This window comes from Danio aesculapii, chromosome 14 (assembly GCF_903798145.1).
Source record: "Danio aesculapii chromosome 14, fDanAes4.1, whole genome shotgun sequence".
In the NCBI taxonomy this organism is placed as follows: Eukaryota; Metazoa; Chordata; class Actinopteri; order Cypriniformes; family Danionidae; genus Danio; species Danio aesculapii.
In genome coordinates, this window is record NC_079448.1 from 47,470,881 (window position 1) to 47,493,677 (window position 22,797).

Consider the following 22,797-nt stretch of genomic DNA (forward strand, 5'->3'; position numbering starts at 1 on the left):
TAAATATTTATATATTTTAGCATTTTTTACACTTAAAATAGTTTGATTCAAAATATCCCAACAAAAAAACCAACTATAGATTATTATAGCACCTTCCAACTATGGGTTTTTTAATGCATTGGGTTATGGTGTCATGGTGGCGCAGTGGGTAACACGATCACCTCACAGCAAGAAGTTCGCTGGTTCGAGCCTCGGCTGGGTCAGTTGGCATTTCTGTGTATAGTTTGCATGTTCTCCCCATGTTCGTGTGGGTTTTCTCCGGGTGCTCCGGTTTCCCCCACAGTCCAAAGACATGCGCTATAGGTGAATTGGGTACACTGAATTGTCTGTAGTGTATGTTTGTGATGGGTGTTTCCCAGTGATGGGTTGCAGCTAGAAGGGCTTCCGCTGCGTAAAACATATGCTGGATAAGTTGGCGGTTCATTTCGCTGTGGCGACCCTAGAATAATAAAGGGACTAAGCCAAAAACAGAATGAATGAATGAATGGGTTATATAGATTTACCCAATGCATTGGGTTATTTTGATTTTAAAAAATGTAATAACCCAATAAAGGTTAATAATAACACAATAAAGCAATCCAATACACTTAGTTATATATAAATATATATTTAAGATAACTTACAAAGATTTTATATAAAACATTACATTTATATATTGTTAATAATCTTTTTCTAATTAATAACAAAATAAATATTCAGTGATAATGGACAACTATTTTCCATTGCTGTTACCATGAGAGGACGTAAAATGCATGCATCTAAATATAATTGTTTTTCTTATTTATTCGTTCATTCATTTCCCTTCGGCTGGATGCCCTTCCAGCTGCAACCCAGTACTGGGAAACATCCATACACTCTCATTCACACTCATACAATACAGCCAATTTAGTTTATCCAATTCACCTATAGCGCAAGTGTTGGGCCTGTGGGGGAACCGGAGCACCCGGAGGAAACCCAAGCGAACAAGAGGAGAACTTATGGCAACTAGCTCGAACCAGCGAACTTGAGGCGAGAGCGCTAACCACTGAGCCATCGTGTGTGTGTATGTATGTATGTATGTATGTATGTATGTATGTATGTATGTATGTATGTATATATATATATATATATATATATATATATATATATATATATATATATTAGGGCTGCACAATGCATTGTTTCAGCATTGATACTGGAATGTGAGAATCTTCAATGTCAAGTTGGGATTATAATTAACCAGAAAACACAGTTCAGAACAGACAAAGTTTAACTCTAGTAACACCTGTGACTGTAAGATTTCAAGTGAATTTAAACTATTCGGGCACAACAAATGATCAAGTTTGCTGCTTTAACTATGATTAGTACTGTTTAATTGTTGAACATTCAGTGTTATTTCACATTTAACATGTCGAATTTCTGTACTTTTGTACTGTTCGACTCCACCGTTGGACTCGACTGTTGTTAATTTAATTTTTATCTTTGTTCTGTTGTTTTCATTTGGGCTTAAATAATTTTACTTTGTTTAATATAGTCTTTTTTATGTAGATGCACTCACCTACAAATCATTCCAATCAATATAAAATTTGTAATTCTTTCCAAATGGAGTCATCTTGTGAAACTATATTCATATTGCACTATATATCGCAGAAAAAAAGAAATATCGCAATGTCAGTTTTTTTCCAATATTGTGCAGCCTTAAAAAAAATATATTCATTAGGTGTCATGGTGGCGCAGTGGGTCGCACGATCGCCTCAGCCAACAAGTCCAAAGACATGCGGTACAGGTGAAATGGGTAAGCTAAATTGTCCGTAGTGTATGTGTGTGAATGAAAGTGTATGGATGTTTCCCAGTGATGGGCTGCAGCTGGAAGGGCATCCGCTGCGTAAAACATATGCTGGATAAGTTGGCGGTTCATTCCGCTGTGGTAACCCCTGATAAATAAAGGGACTAAGCTGAAAAGAAAATGAATGAATGAATGAATGAATATATTCATTAAAGACAACTTCCAAAGATTTAATAAAAACATTACATTTATATATTGTTAATAACCTTTTTCTTAATAATAAGTAAAGAAACATTCAGTTATAATGTACAAATATTTGCCAATGCTGTTACCATGAGAGGAAGTAGCTAAATATTTTAGTTTAAATTATTTTTACAGCTTATTTATTATATAATGTGACACCAATGCCACTTTTTTTTTTCTCTCTCTCAAAAATGTACTTTTCACAATAGTTTGGGACTGCATTGAGGATTGAGTGGATTGAAATTTTTAGGGTCAGTTATTACGTTTACTACAACTAAATTAATCTAACCAATCAAAACAGATCTCTCTTACGCTTCATCAATATGCATTAACACTGACGACAATCACTGACACATGTAGTCCTGAAATCAGAGACGCTCTCCTTGAAATACGACCAGTACTACGTGCATCTGAGATGTAAACAACGATTCGTCTTAGTTGACCTCTTGTGATCAAATAACCCGAAACGAATGCTAAAACCAGGATAAAAGTCATATATCAGTGATGTATATATTTACAAAACAGCACACCTGTAAAAGGAAGCCACAACCTTAAACAGACTTTACCAGAGTCTCATGAAAGCAATCCTTTGGTTAAAGTTCACTCAGAAGTTTTAACTCTCTTATCTGCATGAAGTATTTCACTGTTCCTGATCCCAAACCTCTCCCTTACACAATGAGTCTCCCACTTCTGAGGAATCCCATCAAACCCTGAGACTATTGTGGTTTAAGTCCGATCGGCCTTCTGTCAGACTTTTAGCAGACAATGCAGGTGATGCATTGGCCAAATGAAAAAAAAAAAAAGGTCGGGGGAGGGCAGTTAATAAGCAGAGAGCGAAGAAAGACAGATGATGAAACAAAGGACAGACGGAGAAAAGAAGGGGGGATAATGGCTTTAGAAAGACAGACTTTGACCAGGCTTATCTCTGCTCCAGCAGTTTACCCACAGCTCAGACTCCAAAAATACACAGCTGTGGAAAACATTAAGACGAGATGTTAAAAACTGAAAGTGTCTTTGGATTCATTAGGAACAGGTTTAGAATAACATGTTAATGTATGTTTTATTATATTAGAACATTTCATTGAAAATTTGCAATAAACACACTGCAATTTTCCCCCTTTTCATAGTTATTCTATCAAATGTCCATTTCTTGGAAACACTTTACAATTAGGTTTCATTAGTTAATGTATTTAATGACACAAACAAACAATGAACAATACATTTATTACAGTATTTGTTCATCTTTGTTAACACAAAAAAATACAGTTAACAGTGCATGAGCCAATATTAACTTCAGATTTTAATAATGCATTAGGAAATGTTGAACTATGATTAATAAATGCTGCGCTGGTATTGTTCATTCTTGGTTCATGTTAGTACATATCTGAATAGAACCTTAATGTAAATTGTGGCCATTTTCTTAACTCCTAAAGTTAAAACATTAGTATTGAGTTGTCTAAAAATGAATAGAAGCATGTCTAAATAGGTTACATATTTAAAATTGCTCTGAATGAGAACATTTTGATTTTAAATTTGCCTGAACGCCAAAGTCATTTGCAAAACTCGACAAACAAAACAGTTTTACTAGAACACACAGCTATATTGGTTAAAACACATCTGTATAGAAAAAGAAAAGCTGTAAAGTTTTTTGAGTTCCCAGAAAAGAGCTATATATATACATATATATATTTGAAGTCACAGTTATTAGACCCCCTGTTTATTTTTTTCCCCCAATTTCTGTATAACAGAGAGAAGATTTTTTCAAAACACTTCTAAATATAATAGTTTAGAAGCTCAAACCAGCGACCTTCTTGCTTTGAGGTGATTGTGCTACCTTAAATATTTCCCAAATGATGTTTAACAGAGCAAGGAAATTTTCACAGTATGTCTGGTAATATTTTTTCTTCTGGAGAAAGCCTTATTTGTTTTATTTAGGCTATAATAAAAGCAGTTTTGAATTTTTTATGTACCATTTTAAAGTCAATATTATTAGCCCCTTTGCGCAATATTTTTTTTGATAGTCTACAGAACAAACCATCATTATACAATAACTTGCCTAATTACCCTAACCTGCCTAGTTAACCTAATTAACCTAGTTAAGCCTTTAAATGTCACTTTAATCTGTATAGAAGTGTCTTGACAAATATCTAGTGAAATATTATTTACTGTCATCATGGCAAAGATAAAATAAATCAGTGATTAGAAATGATTTATTAAAACTATTCTGTTTAGAAATGTGCTGAAAAAATCTTTCTGGTAAACAGAAATTGAGGGAAAATACACAGGCATGTTTATAATCCAGGAGGGTTAATAATTCTGACTTCAACTGTGTATGTAAGAAGATAAACAAAAAGCAAAGCATGAGCAGGACATTTGGGGGAAAGAAAAGATGGCCATCTCATGAAAGAGGGCATAAGGAGACTGATATAGAGTTTTGAGAAAAGTAGAGACGGGGGAAGGGTTGCCTAGTGAGAGGAACAGCATGAAGGAGGCATCTCTTCTGTGAGACCCCCCCCCCCCCTCCCAAAAAACACCAGCAGTCCTGGAGAGAAAACTGCCTCCCCCACTTCACTTCAGAGAACCGTCAGCCTCTCTTCTCTTCTGCCCTCGCTCTCCTTCTCCTCTCCTCGCCCACACATCCGATTTAGCAGCAATACTTTAACTCTCTCACTGCTGGAGGAACACGTGCACCGACACTTCCACGTGCACTGGACAAAAAACAACACCTATTTCTCACACGCTGCTTCCATCCACATATTATTGTAACCGCGCATACAGCACGGCCAAGATGCATAGAAAAATGTGTGCAATTAATTAAGGTTAGAAATGTATTTTCAGTCATTCATTTTTCTTCAGCTTAGTCCCTTAATTATCAGGGGTCACCACAATGGAATGAACCGCCAACCATTCCACTATTCCAGCAGAAGATGCCCTTCCAGCCGCAACCCAGTACTGGAAAACACCCATAATACTCTCACAATAATTCACTACGGCTAATTTTGTTTTACCTAATTCACCTATAGCACCTGTCTTTGCACCCAGAGAAAATCCACGCGAACACAGGGAGAACATGCAAACTCCACACAGAAACGCCAACTAGCCCAGCCGAGGCTCGAACCAGTGACCTTCTTGCTATGACGCGAACGTGCTACCCATTACGCCACCATGCAGCCCTTATACATTTGATAAAAGTTATTTAAAAAAACAATATACTTTCTTTTTTATTAACATGATGGTTTTATAGAATTTCTTTTAATAAACCCACTGGAATAATGTTTTATAGATATAAATGTATTATATTATATGTAAATATATTTAATTTTCACATTATGTAATTGACAGCAATAATAATAATATTCATATCTGAAACTGAGACTGGAGTAGCTAGTCCTAACAATTTACGTGATTTAATTTTTTTAAATTTTTGCAGGGTAGTAAACACACCCACATTATCGCTGCGCAGAAACCTGAACACCAGTGCTCTAGTCTAGTGGTTGTACGGTAGATCCAGCCTGATCTCACAAGAAAACGCAAGTATTTTACGTTTTGTCAGTTTAGTGGCTAATTTGTTCACTTAAACGTTCAGTTGTACAAAAATGTACGATTTTAAAAAGGAGGTGTGGCACCCAACCCCGTCCCTCCTCCCCCTAAATATCCTGGACCAGGCCGTATCCTGAGCAGCTACTGTGGTGGTCATGGAGGAGTGGAGAACATGAGACTGATTCCTGTGACGCTCCAGAGACAGACGAGTCTTCGCTGAGGCCAGCTTCCAGCCTCCGCTGCTGAGACTGCAGCTCTGCACAAGACGTTTGGCCAGCGGAGAAATTAAAATGGTCGTGCCCAACTGAGTCTGGTTTCTCTCAAGGTTTTTTTTCTTCACTTCCGCCATTAGTGAAGTTTTTTTCCCTCTCCGCTGTCGCCACTAGCTTGCATGGTTCGGGATCTATAGAGCTGTGCATCGTTGGATTTGCTCTTCAGTGTTTGGACTCTCAGTAGTGATTATTAAACCACACTGAACTGAGCTAAACTGAACTGAACTTAAACACTACAAACTGAACTACACTGTTCCTATTTACTGTGACTTTTTATGTGAAGCTGCTTTGACACAATCTACATTGTATAAGCGCTATACAAATAAAGGTGAATTGAATTAAACCCAACCGTCATTGGGGATGACCAAATCGTACTAAATTGTACAAATTAGATTGTACAAATTCATACGAATTAGCCACTAAATCAAAAAGTAACAAATTGCCAAGAGATTGGTAGATCATGTTGACAAAAACATACAAGAAAAGGTGTTTTAGATAAAACATTTTCAGGAATAAGACACTGACATCCGAATGGGATTAGATTTCTTATAGGACTCCAGAGGTTGCTTAAAAAACAAAAAAGAGTAGCTCATTTTAGCAGAGGTCGTGTGAGAAAAAGACAGACATGGGAGATTTGGACATGATTAAAATCCCAATGTATGTCTATGAAACAGAAATTTCTCTAACATCCCCTTGTAAAACTAGCACTGTCTGAATTGGGCATATATCCTCCTCTCTTCAGCTGCACTAGGTCCCAGTGTGTGTTTACAATGGGCAATATGACGCTTGTGTGTCATGGTGTTGACTCTAATGTCAATACATTGTATTGCCCATAATAAACAAAGACCCTAACATCCTGACGAGGAAGAGAAAAAAAATAGGCAAACAAAGTTGTTTTTTTTACAGTTTTTTTAGTGCACAAAAGTGTTCTTGGAGCTTCGTCTGATTACAGTAGGGTATATGTGAAAGCATGCGGAAGGACTTTTAATTTGTCAGTAACCTGGGTCAACCATTTTAGGTCAAATAGCCTGCTAATCCTGACAGGCATGTGCATGTAAACAGCTGTTCATCTTGTTTTACGCTTGAGCAACTGAATGAATGGCAAAGTTTTAATTGGTTATATTTTAATTACATTACAACATTGATGCTGTAAAAGGTACCGTATAAAATGGAAAAAAAGTCACATTAAGTTTATCAGTATGGGAAGAAACACTAGCCCTGCATATACCCTGTTGTGCCACTGAAGACAGAATGTTCTGACAATGATTTTGATTCCTTTTCTGAACTTTAAACGTCTCGGAGTAGGCCTTAGTGCATAATTAGGAGCCATGGATAATCATCATTATTTACATGCACATGTTTCTTTTGAATCTAAAAAGTGACCACACCAATTGACCGCCATATTATTGATACCAGAGGACAATGGTTTCAGCTATAAATACTGTTCTGTTGAAGAAAGAAAGTTACATTCCTATATCTTGGATGGCCTGAGGGTGAGTAAATGACCATGATTTCACTTTTTGATGAACAGTCCCTTTAGCTATTTGATCATCAGGCATTATTGCTCTTGTATACGGTTCAGGTTTTTTTAGTGTGGTAGTTTAATTTTAGGCCCGATCCACATGCCAACAGATTTAGGTCATTCCAAAAAACTGTAATATTGCTTTGGCATTTCATCCACACAACACCGGCATTGTCAGTGTCCTGAAATGAACTTTTGGATAATGGATTACAGAGATAGAGGATTAAAGCGCCATACTGTGCTATTTAAAACGGCAAAATGCTACTTTTTTGAAATTATATCACTGTGCCACGTAACTGAGAGGAGGATAAACTCCACAAATAGTGGTAACAGCAAAAATGGCAGATTAAAGAGATATGTTTGTGCTGATAAGTTTATTAGCACTATTAAAACAAAACCTAGCATTGCTGTATCAACACATTAACAGTTGCACGCATCAGATATTTTATGCTTTGATTTGATTTGATTCATTTATGTTCGAACAAAATATCATACATGAAATATCATTAACAAACAATACATTTCAACATGGTCGAAAATGGAGTGGGATGAAGCACGAGCTTATTGTTTTCCCACCCCATTACCACATACATCATTCGTCTATTACTTCAACTTATTTCTTCTTTTACTTATCTCTTTTTAGATATATATGAGTTTACCATCAACTTTACGTCTGAACTCAGCCTACTGAAGGACTACATGTGCATGCTCAGTGTATTTTTCCTTGATTTTAAAGTATCCTATGACTTCTTTTGGAGAAAGTCTTATTTCCTTTATTTCGGCTAGAATAAAAGCAGTTTTTAATTTTTAAAAAACATTTTAAGGTCAAAATTATTAGCCCCTTTAAGCTATTTTTTTTTTTGACTGACTACAGAACAAACCAACGTAATACAGTAACTTGCCTAATTACCCTAACTTGCCTAGTTAACCTATTTAACCCAGTTAAGCCTTTAAATGTCACTTTAAGCTGTATGGAAGTGTCTTGAAAAATATCTAGTCAAATATTATTTACTGTCATCATGGCAAAGATAAAATAAATCAAACTATTAAAACTATTATTTTTAGAAATGTGTTGAAAAAATCTTCTCTCCATTAAAGAAAAATTGGTGAAAAAAAATAAACGGGGAGCTAATAATTCTGACTTCAACTGTACGTATTAAGATATTGTTGTTCAGTGTTGCGATAACAATATTTCTTACATTATAAATAACTTGCAAAACGCTATTATATCAGCCTTTTTTTTTTTAATAATTTACGGTAATACAGTAATAAAAGAAAATCAGGTCAGAGATCATTTTCTGAGCTAATAAAAAAATAAAATAAAAAACTATGTCAAGGTGCAAACATTTAGGCCCAATTCCAATTCTACCTCTTAGCCCTTCTCCTAACCCCTACCCTTTGTTTTGAGCATTTACGTGAAAGGGTAGGGGTGTCCCAATTCTCTTTAGCTTAAAGGTGTAGGGCTAAGGGGAAGGGGACAAGGGGTAGATACTCCTCGAAACTGAGATTTTTCAGGACGACACTCGAAACCAAGAGGTAAGAAATTTTCCCAGAATGCACCAGCCACAATCACAGCATAGCTGCACATGGAAGTCAGGAGATGCACAAATTTGTATTTTTTTTTTTGTCATTATTACGAATTTTTACAACAACCAAGCACATGTGTTAATATATTCATAACCGCGTTCGTGTTTTACCATCATGCTTTTTTTTTATTTTAAATTTTTCATTAGTGTTTTCTTGATATAACAGACAATCCCATACAAATATATCAAGTTCTTCACAATTTATAAATTTGTTCATCAATTTAGAAAATAAATAAATAATTCGACAACCAGTAACACAAGTATAAAAATACTAAAAATAATAGTACAGAGCATAACAGGATAGATACATTCATATTTCAAGTAAGGAAAAGAAAATCTCCCATATATTTCCTTTTAATCGCTATTCATTTTGACCAACATTTTCTCATGATACATTCTCAATCATGGATTCCGTTCATAATTTAAGTGTAGGGCATTGAATATCTTTCCAAAACCTCAGTATTATACGTGCTGCTGTAGTAATGGCCATAGTTATAAGGGTGAACTCATCATTTGTAATATGTGGATCCTCAGTTTTGTCACTTAAAAAGCATATCCTGGGTGAGAGAGGGATATTAAATTGTCTTAACACAGATTCCCAAAAGGGTTGAATCTTTGTACATTGCCATAATGCATGAAAGTATGTACCAATCTCCTGTTTACACTTCCAGCATTTATTATCATCTAAGCATCCCATTCTAAAAAGTCGCACTGGAGGGTAATAATACCTGTGAAGTATCTTATACTGTATAAATTTACCTCTTGCTTCTTTTATATATTTTCCACTGTGAGAAAGAATTCTATCCCAGGTATCTTTATCTATATCACTACTAATATCTTTTTGCCAAATCAGTCTAAAGTTTTCAGTTTTTATCATTAATCTTTGAACTAAATTTGTAAAACGTAGATACTTTTTGAAGCTGTTTTGGGAATTTGTAAAAAAAATTTAAATCGTCATGCTTTAAAAAAAACAACTCCAAAATAAAAATCTATAATCCCTAATAATACCCCCTGTACAGCAGTTCCACAACATTCTGACACTCAATGACAATCGAATACCCTGTCAGAAAAGTCTAGTGGCTGGGAATGAGCTTTTTACAGAGTCCGGTATAATGCTTATGTTGTTTTCGTGTGTTTACACTAATGGATATGGCCACGGTGTAAACGCACAGTACAGTTACGATCTTATAGCCACACTGTAAAAAATGGCCGTGATTTCAACGGTAAAAAACTGTAAAAATGCTACAGTAAAAATCCATAACCTGGTTAACAGCATGTTTCCTTAATATATACGGCGAATAACCGTAAATTGACTTTCCCAGAATTCCCTGCATGGCACATCACCTTTAATGCTTTTTGTTGACATTATTATGGATCTTTTAGTTGTTTCCCCATCAGTTCTGTACATTAGAGATTTATGTTACATCTACAATGTTTATTTCATGACTTTAATTTTATGCGTGTTACCATACTGGTGTTTAGTAGCTGTGTGAATGACACTGAGCACCTTCTATACACTGATACACTTTTCTGCTTGTGGGGAAAGTTGTTTGTGATGAGCATTAGTTCATTATGTAACTTACTCATCACCGCCTGCATATGCCTGTGTTAACCTGTCTAACTGTGTAACAAAAGATGTGTAGATGTCGGTAATTCAAAATACAGACATATTATCTTTATAAATTAATGAAATACGGTAGTTTACTGTAATAATTAGAAATTACTCCTACGGTTTGTACCATATTTTTAATGGTAAAACACTGGCAAACACAGCTGCTGTTTTTTTACCGTAAATTTTACGGTTTATTTTTTACAGTGCACATTAGATCATTATGATCTGATGCTTTTAGTGATTTCCTGAAAATAAATACCAAAAAATAACGCAACTGGAATAACTACAGCAGTCATGATCGTCTGATCTCATATGAAGCAAGAGATCTTGATGACGAGTGCAGGTGCTGTAGCGCTATCCTGTTTCTTAGGGGTAAATTTTGAAGCCCTTCCCCTTCACACTTTGGGGGGTAGGGGTACAAAAATAGAATTGGGATTGGGCCTTAGACTTTAAAACACCACGAATGACCGAAAACCTTCTTATTGGCTGTTTTCATTTTTCTCTCTCTCGTCTCCCAGCATTAGTGTTTATTTTCAGCTCTAGGTTCAGCTAACAGCAACTACAGGAGAGTTGGAAATGAAGATAGTAAAGACCTCATCAGATTGGTCAGATTTAATAAACAACTTTCACATGCAGCACACAAATGCTTGGAACATAACTTACTGCACTTCTCTGCAATATTGATAGTGCATTTACTATTATCGCGATAACGATACTTTTTCGATGTATTGAACCACACTAGTTTTAATAAAGGTTTCACATTTTAACTAACAATACATGTTAAAAAAACAATACGTGTGTGGATGTGAAACTACTAGAATCTGTAAAAGAAAATAACATGATTATTGCCGTGTGGACGTAGCCTTATTTTTAATACCGAAATCTAAATGATGACCAGAACTGCTTTGAAATTATATGCTCTTGGTTGTATAGCAAAACTGACTTGCCCGACACAACACGTATACCTCCCAAAGTCTCTAATTCGTTCATGTGCACATCCAGACAGAATCTATACTGCATTATCCTGGTATACAGTTGCAATTTATTTCATTTCACCAGGAATGGGAATTGGAAGAAGCATTTGCACAATGGGGGAAACCTGATACGGGGCTCACACAGGGTCCGCTGGCCATTCTCCAGCTACCAATCAATTCCAGAAGGAGGACGAAGAGCTGCGTTATATGAGGCTAATGATGCAAATGGACATAACATAATGGATATAATGATATGTGTATTCAGTCTGGCACATCAGCTCCATTGACAGAGGAATTACTCATTCAATTCACTCATTGACACAGGAAATGGACTAACGTCATTTTATAATGGCAAGGTGAGGAAGCAGGAAGAGCTTTTCAGCCACTGAATAACAGCAATCAACCGTTAGACCCAAAAAAATACCATTATTCCAATAATAAAGCTTATATGCATTAGGGCTGCACAATATATAGTTTCAGCATTGATATCGCAGTGTGATCATTCGCAATAGCCAGATCATGATCACAGGATATGCAATGTTGAGTCTGGATTATAATTTATCGTTTGCATGTGATTTTAAGGCCTGTGACTGTATGAGGAGGATTATAAAAGCATTCAGGCATAAGACCATTAATAGAGATTCATTCATTCATTTTCCTTTGGCTTATTCCCTTATTTATCAGGGGTCACCACAGCAAAATGAACTGCCAACTATTCCGGCATGTTTTAAGCAGCGGATGCCCTTCCAGCCAGCACTACAGTAGCAAACACCCATACACTCTCACACTCATACACTACGTAGGGCTGCTTGATCATGGGAAAAATCATAATCACCATTATTTTGGTCATAATTGTAATCACGATTATTCAAAACGACTATCAGCTGAAGTAAAAATTATTCGCCCTCCTGTGAATTTTTATATATATAAATATTTCCCAAATGATGTTTAACAGGGGAAATTTTCACAGTATTTCCTATAATATTTTTTTCTTCTGGAGAAAGGCTTATTTGTTTTGTTTCGGCTAGAATAAAAGCAGTTTTAAATACTTTGAAACCTATATTAATAGCTCGATATTATTAGCCCCCTTAAGCGATATTTATTTTTGATTGTCTGCAGAAGAAACTACTGTTATACAATGACTTGCCTAATTACACTAATTAAGCCTTTGAATCACACTAATCTGAATGCTTGTATTTTGAAAAATATCTAGTAAAATATTATGTGCTGCTATCATAGTAAAGATAAAAGAAATCAGTTATTAGAAATGAGTTATTAAAACTATTATGTTTAGAAATGGATTGCAAATAAATCTTCTTTCCATTAAACAGAAATTGGGGGAAAAGTGTCACTAATAGCTCAGGAGGGCTAATAACTCTGACTTCAACTGTATATATGCAGTTATTTTCCTCCCTGCAAATAAGTAAAGGGAAATAAATACAATAGAATAAAAATATGAAACAAATTGTGCCTTAAGCATCTTAACAGTAAGAAAAAACTTAATTGTAGCCACAAAAGTCCTTCAGTCAAGAGCAGTGAGGGGTTTTCTCCTTTTGTTGTTTGATTAATGATAAAAACAGTCAGCAGCAGGAATATTGAGCGCTGTCACTTTAAGAGCAGTGCAGTTCTGTTTAATGGTTTCTCTTTCACATGTCTTTTGATTCTCAAGTCGATTGTTTATTACACAAATGAGGGTTAATACGAATAATCACTAAACACCGCGTTTTGACATAAATGTGCATGTATTTGACCATTAAAGCGCTCGCATTAAGATGGCGTTAGATGTGTGAGCTGTGCTCGTCTCTGAGGCTGAGAGCGCACACACACAACAGCATGCGGTCTCATTCACGCTTTTAAAAACATGATTCGAGTGTATATCGATGAACTATGCACATCCCGTGCTGCAAAAGTTACATTACAGCACATGCTTTTAGTCATTTCCACGTGAAACTGAGCTTTGCAGTAATCAAAGTACATGATGCAGTAATCGTTTATCTCCATTAATGCTTAATCATAATTATTAGAAGCCAAAATCGAAATTGAAACTGAATTTTCGATGAATTGCACAGCCCTATGCACACATTGCGATATCGATGCTGAAATGATTAATTGTGCAGCCCTATCGCAGACTAAGAAAATAGCGCAATGTTAGATTTTTCCAATATGGTGCAGCCCTAATATGCATGTTAGAGATGCAACCGGATACTGCAGTCCATCCTAGCGAGGGGTTAACATATCAGTCGCTCTTCATGGCACACCCCCGTTCTCCATCTCTCTGTCCGTTTCCCTCCATCCGCTCTTTTTATCTCTCCCTCTGCGGGCAGCAGGAGAGGTGATATCTGTGACGCCGACAACAGAAACATTTCTCCATGTGGTGTTTATGCAAATGGAAGTGGCGTAGGTGGAGAGCCAACAACATTGCCCTGATGATGACTAATACTTTTTGTCTCATGATACATATTGCTGCTTCTCATGCATGCGTTTCGCTGGACTTGTAAAGTGTCCTTTAAAAGCCTTTCTGAAATTTGCAAAAACACTTTTGTGCACCATGAAAGCGAGGGCTCTTAATCACATGGCTTTGATCTCAGAGATGCTAGCCTGGATAATTATATAAATGACCTATAATAAACGAGGAACTTGAGAAATAATTGATGAGCTACTTTCCACAATTAAACGTCTTTCATATTTGCGGGCATTGCTGTCCATTATATAAGACACACAATGGTGCTTCTATAGTCTCTTACATAGGCCTACTCACTTCCCACCTTCTCCCATTTCACACACACATCTGAACCGCACCTGTTAGGGGTCCACGGTACTAAAACATCACCATGACACATCAACAGTTTGTAACCAAAGAACAATAACTGCACGTCATCATTCTGCTTATTATAAACATGCGGTTTTGCAGTCTGCCACCTTCACTGATTGCGCTCTTTAAGTGAAGTTTCACAAATTAATTTCGAGAGGAGCACGTGATATGATTGACTGCAGCTGGCCACTCATCTACATTCACTAGTTAGCCAATCAGATTAACCCCAACTCACTATAAGTAGCCTAACCAGAACTACTCTCTTATCTTCGTTTTCCGAAGAAACCCCCCATCCACCCCTTCTCCTCCTTTCTTCCTTTACCACGGGGAGCTCTCGAGAACCACCTGATCTCGTACTCCCCTCATATGCTCTATGGACCAGGCGGGAGCCCTGGGCTCACCTATCTCCGAGCTCAGGGTTCTCTCCCGGGACAGCATGCCAAACCTGCTAACAGTTGTCAAACAATATCTAAGTGTGAACTCTTGAAAGCAAAATGGATTCTGATTGGCTGTTTTTTTGTAACTCAGCGTGGAAAAAAAATCTATTGTAACAAAATTATATCTGTACCTGCTGTATTTATGGTGTGCACTCTCTGATTATTTTATATTGTAGGACTTTATTATTATTATTAATATTAGGGGTGCTAATTTACACTGGTGTCATGGTTCAGTTCAGTTACGATTATCATGCCATCAATTCAGTTCAAATCGATATCTCGGTGCATCACGGTGCGCTGACAATGCTTTCCATACAGAATTTAATATTTTACTTAGCAACACAATAATTCTTGTATTAAAATTTAGCAGTACCTTTAATTTTACCTGCTCAAACGAAACACTCTTTTTGAATGTATCCTGAGCCTTTATAGCAAATAAACAAATGTAAATATCATCCTGCTTGCTTTGAGCGTTGTTGAGCGAATTCTTAAACACCTATGGTTGGTCACGCTCTCAACAGGAAATGCTGCGATTGGCTCTAATGGTCAGCGCGACTCTGGCTGTTCAGCAAGCAGTGACACGGACACTGATGTTAAACGACTGCGGCGACCATTATAGACGGCGACACGGTGGAGAAAACTTGCTCTGCAGACATGCTCTTGTCCGTATCCACAAGTAAGGTTATTGTTGTAACAGCCGAGAAAGGAGATAAAAAGTTACCTCAGGAACCCACCAGAAGGTCAAATGAGCCACAGAGAGTCAGAGACAGTGTTGGAAAAAATAAAATAAAAAAGTAGAAAAAAATATCTGCAAGTTTTGAAAGAGATTAAACCTCAGCCAGGTCAGAAAAAGTAACTCAAAAGTAACTCAAAAGTAATATAACACATTACTTTCCATAAAAAGTAACTAAGTAATGCAATAAGTAACTTTTTGGGGGGAGTAACTCAAAATTGTAATGCACTACTTTATAAACTAACTTTCCCCAACACTGGTGAGAGAGAGAGTTTACAGCTTTCGTTTTCTCCGTAGTTGGGTTCTGATGTACTTTCCGTCTGTGAAAGACTGTCCAGCAAACTCACAAGCAGTGAATTGTGCAGTTATCTGCTTTTTAAGTAGTTGTAGTGTTTTAATTACTCGCGGTCTCCTCCCTTGCCATAGTAAGCTACCACCATATAACGCATATGTGATAAATTACGTCAGTACATAATAACCAGTTATGATTATTACTGAACCGATACTGAATTGTTCGCATCTGCATTGCAGTCAGTGGTGTAAAGTAAGGAATTGCAAATACTCAAATTACTGTAATTGAGTATTTTATGCCAGGAATTGTAATTTACTAAGTAGTTTTAAAAATGTGTTCTTTTACTTTCCCTTGAGTATATTTTTAGTGCTGTATCGGTACTTTTACTCTACTACTTTCCTTCAACCTGCAGTCACTACTTTATTTTTGTGTATGGGGATTGGCTGAGTAAACAATCAGTTCTGCGATTCCTTTCCAATCAAATCGCACATAGAAAGTAAACTGCATCATACTGAAGTCCCTCAAGACATGGGCGCTTTATAAATGCAGCAAACCATTTAAAAGCTTTAACAGTTTTCAAGAAGATATCTAAAATCTGTACATGCAATTACCCAGAGACTGTTTAGACACTGATGAGAAGGTAATGGATGTTTACTGTACGATGACTCAAAGCACCAAATAGTCTTAAACAATAACTGAAGGCACTACAAAATGGCACATTTATACACTCATGCACAGATTGCATGTAAACGCATCAGCTTTTCAAAGCATAATACTCACTACTCACTCCTGTTGAGTAGTTTTAAAAGGGCCACTTTTTACTCATACTTTGAGTAATACTTTTACTCTACTTGCGCTACATTTTGGGCAAGTAATGGTACTTTAACTTGAGTATGAATTTTCAGTACTCTTTCCATCACTGAGCACGGTACATTGAAGAAACAATTAATTTTGACACCCCTAATTAATATAGTTGTCAAACATTGGTATGAACAGACCGGGGACTGATAGTGGGGTAAGATGTGTCGGTGGGTAAATTGTGCCTCCCTGTATAAAAGAGTGCATTATTTGTCACATGGATGTGTGTTTGTAAAAAGCTATGTGTTTGCAGTTGCCTACATTTATGTTGTACATCTAGGAAAGAAAATGCAATTTAGGCAAAAATATTTTGTCATTTTTAAGCCAACCATGAATTTTCTACATGGCAGAGAAAAAAAAATGTATATCAAAGCAAACTTTGTCTACATTATTCAGTTTTTCTAGCATTTTTCCTTAAAAAATAAATGATGCACAATATATCAGTGGATATATCAGCTTTGGCTGCAAATGCTTCATTATTGATAATTCTTGGACTAGAAATATATCAAATTCATTCTTTTTCCTTCGGCTTAGTCCCTTATTTATCAGGGGTCACCACAGCAGAATGAACCACCAACTTATCCAGCATATGTTATCCGCAGTGGATGCCTTTCCAGCCGCAACCCAGTACTGTGAAACACCCATACACTCTCGCATTGCATTCACACACACACTCATACACTACGGCCAATCTAGTTCATCCACTTCACCTACAGCACATGTCTTTGGACTGTGGGGGAAACCGGAGCACCCGGAGGAAACCAACACCAACACGGGGAGAACATGCAAACTCCACACAGAAATGCCAACTGGCCCAGCCAGGACTCAAAACAGCGACTCTCTTGCTGGAAGACTATCGTGCAGCCTATATATAAAAATAAACTGTGGATTATTTCCACCAAAAAGAAAGGACTTCAGAATTGCAATACATTAATGATTTTGGGAAAAGAAATATCCTTATGTTTCCTGGAAGTTTACTGGTTTTCTACAGTTTTCTACAGTCTGCTGTATTTCTTTGCATTTATTTTTGTAAGCAGGCTCAGGGAATAATCATATCTTTTAGTAATATAGGCCTACTTACTGGTTATATTTTAAATAAAAGTTACTGTTATTTGCCAAACAAATAAATCAAAAGCCTACACTGAAAAAAAAAAGTTTCTTCAAACTACTTGTATAAAAAAACTTAATACAGCACGATTATTGAGATTATTTTGGGGACAGCTTAACTGTTTTATGTTCAATCCACTTAAATTTGTAAATAAAAACACATAAGTTCACTTAATTCCTTCATGTTGTCCTAACACAAAGATAAAGTGTGTAAAACCCAGGATTTTACAGTGTATAAACACATTTTTATGAATATCAAACTTTTTCTTTTGTCTAGTTTTGACAAAATGAGACAATCAAATTAGAGTAACTTATAAATAACTAGTTATGTTAATATATATATATATATGTTATATTTAACACTGGTCATTGATTCAACCTATCCTTAACATTTTACATCTACCATTTTATATACAAATCATATTTCTAGGATCCTCTCCTATTATAGTAAACAGCAAACCTCCTGACATTTAATTAGGAATAATTCAGTCTCATTTCTTCTTTATATATATATATATATATATATATATATATATATATATGATCATATTTGTAAGATCACGTCTTATTATAGTAGACAATATACATCCTTACATTTAATTAGGAATATTTTTAGTCTCATTTCTCCTCACCCAACTTCATCAAAATGGCACAGCTTGCCCCCACACTAACTCACAGCCCACATGATTTCCATAGGATACCACTAGTATACGGTAGTCTGTATTTTCCAATGGCGCAATCAACATGCATTGTGTGTGCAGTGGCCTAAAATAGCAGTGCACTCCAACTCAACCTTGACACACGTTAAAGAAGAAGAAGAAAAAAAAAGGTGTGTGCTGTGATTCTGAAATGTAAACACAGCCGCGTCCTGTACAGGTCATGCAACCCGAGCAGGTGCCACCAGCGGGGGATCCACCTCGACGCGCACATCAAAGTTAAAAGATAAATAAATAAATCAAATGACAAGGAACATGTTGGGTAATATTATTCCCACGTCCCCACTGACCTGTTGCCCGCGGGAGGTTGCGGTGCCATCCTCGGCGGCGCGCTCCGGTGCTTCCCCGTGGTGATCTGGAGGTCCATTCGCGTCCAGTACCGCGTCCACCATCTCCAGCTGTCGACCCCTGAGGAGATCCAGCTCCATTATCCCGGCCAGAGTCGCTTTTAGTCGCTCTCCAATACGCACCCGCTCGCTCCCCGACCATAGCGAATTCACGCAACCGCGGCGTCCGGCCATTGTGCGCGCTGAATCGGTATGCGGTCGCCGGTGAACGGGAGGGTTCACTGCTGCTCGCCTTCAGCCAGAGCACCACCGACTGTCAATGCAGCATGAGTGCAGCTTAAAATTCACAGTCCGTATCAATGCCACAATGTATCAGAAAAATGCAGCACGGGTGCAACTCAACTTCAAGGCACATGCAACAAAGCATGCTTTGAAGATCTTATTATTTCGCACTACTAATTAAATCTTCTAACCATTTCTTTGAGAGGCTCGAAACATCACGTCTGCTATCATTCGGTTCATGATGAGGAGGAGGATGGTGAAGAAGATGATGATGTGGATTGAATAATATGCGACAGACTCGCGCTCTGCTCTGCCTGTGAGGAAAAGAGTAGGAATGGGGCGGAGCTAGAGAGAGAAAGCCCGCTGGTGATTGGTCGGGGAAGTTTTCGAACAGAATTGACTAGTTTTTTTTAAATGAGGAATGTGAATCCGATAGTTATTGAAGTGGAGCTCACGAGTTTCAGTCTTTTAGACGCTATGAGGTTACAGAACCGCAGATATGATGAGAATGGACAACCATATTAAAATGTGAAAGGTATCTTTATAGTTACTTGATTAAAGATTAACATTTCACTTGAATTAATATCAAACTAAATTTAATTATTGTAAAAAAATATTATTTAATTCATGTCTAAGTCATTAAAAGAAAATCTTTAAGTAAATTATTAAATGACATTACTGCAACTCAGACTTTATTTACGCGTTTTTATCTAGTTGTCTAATTTATTTACTTATTTCATTCATAAATTCTAATTATTCAATCTAACTTGTAGGTTTTTTAGTTTCATCAAATATTATTTTATTTTAATTTGTACAATTTACTTGAATAGCCTATTAATATGTTTTTAATTCATTCATTCATTTTCCTTCAGCTTAGTCACTATTTATCACGGGTCGCCACAGCGGAATGAACCGCAAACTTTGGCAGCATATGTTTTTTACACCCTTTCAGCTGCTACCCAGTACTGGAAAACACCCATAAACACTCATCCACACACTACGGCCAATTTAGTTTATTCTATACACCTATAGGGCATGTGTTTGTACACAGGGAGAACATGCAAACTCCACACTAATGCCAACTGGCCCAGCTGGGAATCGAACCAGTGACCTTCTTGCTGTGAGGTGACAGTGCTAACCACTGAGCCACCGTGTCGCCCTGAATAAATATTATACTAAATTTAATTCATGTAAAAAAATATAAATTCATGTCTAAATTATGATTTAATTCATGTCTAAGTTATTATTTTCTAAATCTTTAAGTAATTTATTAAGTGACATTACTGCAACTCATACTTCATGGGTTTTTACCTAGTAGCCTAATAAATTCTACTCATTCAATCTAACAAGTATGTTTTTTTGCTTAATCAAATCTTATTTTATTATAATTTGTATAATTCATTTGAATCATCAGCCTATTAATATGTTAATTCATTCATATTCCTTCAGCTTAGCCCCTTTATCCATCAGGGGTCGACACAGCGGAATGAACCGCCAACTTATCCCACATATGTTTTACACAGCAGATGCCCTTCCAGCTGCAACCCAATATTGGGAAACATCCATATACTCTCATATTCACATTCGTTTTTACCTAGTAATTTATTTACCTATTTTATTTATAAATTGTATTTATTCAATCTAACTAATGTTTTTTTTTTGTTTAATCAAATAGTATTTTAATTGTACAATTTATTTGAATCATAGGCCCATTAATATGTTTATTTTCTTGAATTGTACATATCCACTGCATATATACATTTGTAATTTTGTTCATCTCATACTTCAGATTGATAACAGCAACCTGTATATATATTCATCTATTGTAAATCTCTGTTCACAGCTAATACAGCCTGTATATAATGCTCAGAGTACACCCATCTGTAAATATCACCATTGTTTTTCCTATAATTGCACTTTATAATTTATACCTACATCCTGCACTTGCTGCTTTTGCACTCCTGGTTAGACCTAAAATGCATTGCGTTGTCTTGTACTTACTTGTACAAATGTAATGATGAATTAATATAATATAATATAATATAATATAATATAATATAATATAATATAATATAATATAATATAATATAATATAATATAATATAATAATTAATTTAGAATTAGATTATTCGAATCAAATTTATTTTATTTTTAAACATGTTTATACTATAATAAAATGGTTAGTTTGATTATTTATTATTATTATTATTACATATTTATGCGTTTGTCCAATCATACATTTCTACATACCAACTATAGCACACCCTTGCGGCCCCCAGGAATCCACGAATCCCCTTATACAAGGCTGTTGTCTGATTATATCCACACGTAAACGAGTCAAAACTCTATTGACGTATTGCGGATGCGTGCAAGTCTGCCTTTACAACATGTTACGCTTATTCACTCACGAACTCCTCCTAGAAGAAGTTGTGTTTATCATATTAACATCAATATAGGCTAAAAGGAAAATGCGATGACCTAAATCAAGTGTTTTGTTAACTGGAGTAATGACGTGTGTGTGTGTGCTTTTGTGTACTTTTCCCAATGATCAAATATCCGCTTGGTTTCAAATAGCATGTTCCTGTATCGGCTGCTATGCGACGAGAGTGTCCATTGTTGAAACACATAAACGACCAAGACTGGTTCTAGCCAGCAGGTGACAGTATCTGCCAGCCTAACCTGCGTCATTTGTTTTTACAGTCTGTGGTCACAAACAAGATTTCCTATCATCACCAGTAAACTCTGACACAATTTGGACAAAAGTCAACAAACAGATGTTTTTAGATATGCATATTTGATAGATTGAAGGCAAAATAATAATAAAAAAAACATTGTTTGACTGAAATAAAAGCTTTTTTTACATAAGAAATATCATTAGCCTCTTAATAAATATATTTTTTTGATTGGCTACAAAACAAACCACTGTTGTCCAGTGAGTAATGAACCTAGTAAAGTTATTAAATCTCACTTTAGGCTGAACACTAGTGTCTTGCAAACTATGTGATAAAATATTATATACCGTCATCATGGCAAAGACAAATAAAATTCTTATTTAATTAAGTACTATTAAAAGAAATAACTGCATACCTGGCAAGACGGTGGCACAGTGGTTAGCACTGTCGCCTCACAGCACGAAGGTTGCTGGTTCAAGTCCCGGCTGGGTCAGCTGGCATTTCTGTGTGGAGTTTGCATGTTCTCCCCATGTTGGCATAGATTTCCTCCCGGTGCTCCGGTTTCCCCTACAATCCAAAGACATGCGCTATAGGTGAATTGGATGAACTAAATTGGCCGTAGTGTATGAGTGCATGTGTGAATGTGAGAGTATATGGATGTTTCCCAGTTCTGGGTTGCAGTTAGATGTGTATCCACTGCGTAAAACATATGCTGGATAAGTTGGCGGATCATACTGCTGTGGCAACCCCTAAAGGGACTAAGCTGAAGGAAAATTAAATGAATGAAACTGCACGCCTTAGAATGTTCATCAGCCAATCAGAATCAAGCATTCAACTGCTTTATAGAAGGGTGGACTGAGAACATTTGAGACATGGGTACAGTTGAAATCCCTTAAATAACTTGCGTCCACATAAAAAAATGGCAGGAATTCTTGCTCTGCTCATGCATTAGCGTTCTCTTTTATTGTGAGATATGACACACTTCGGTGTGTTCTTTCCACACCGACGATATTGGAAAACGTTTTCACAATGTCCCTTCCACAATGAATAGGTTATGATCCTTTTCTGGCTGTTACGCTTGATGTAT

At 36.4% G+C, this 22,797-nt stretch overlaps 1 protein-coding gene across 1 annotated transcript in view; it reads right to left on the reverse strand.

Moving 5' to 3' along the window:
- si:ch211-168f7.5 (dapper homolog 2) overlaps window positions 1–19,347 on the reverse strand; it is a 33,080-nt gene extending 13,733 nt beyond the window's left edge. The window contains exon 1 of the mRNA XM_056472412.1: window positions 18,760–19,347. Within this exon, the coding sequence (XP_056328387.1) occupies window positions 18,760–18,990 (231 nt within the window). The 5' untranslated portion in view covers window positions 18,991–19,347. The remainder of the gene's footprint in view (window positions 1–18,759) is intronic.
- Between the last annotated feature and the right edge of the window lie 3,450 nt (window positions 19,348–22,797).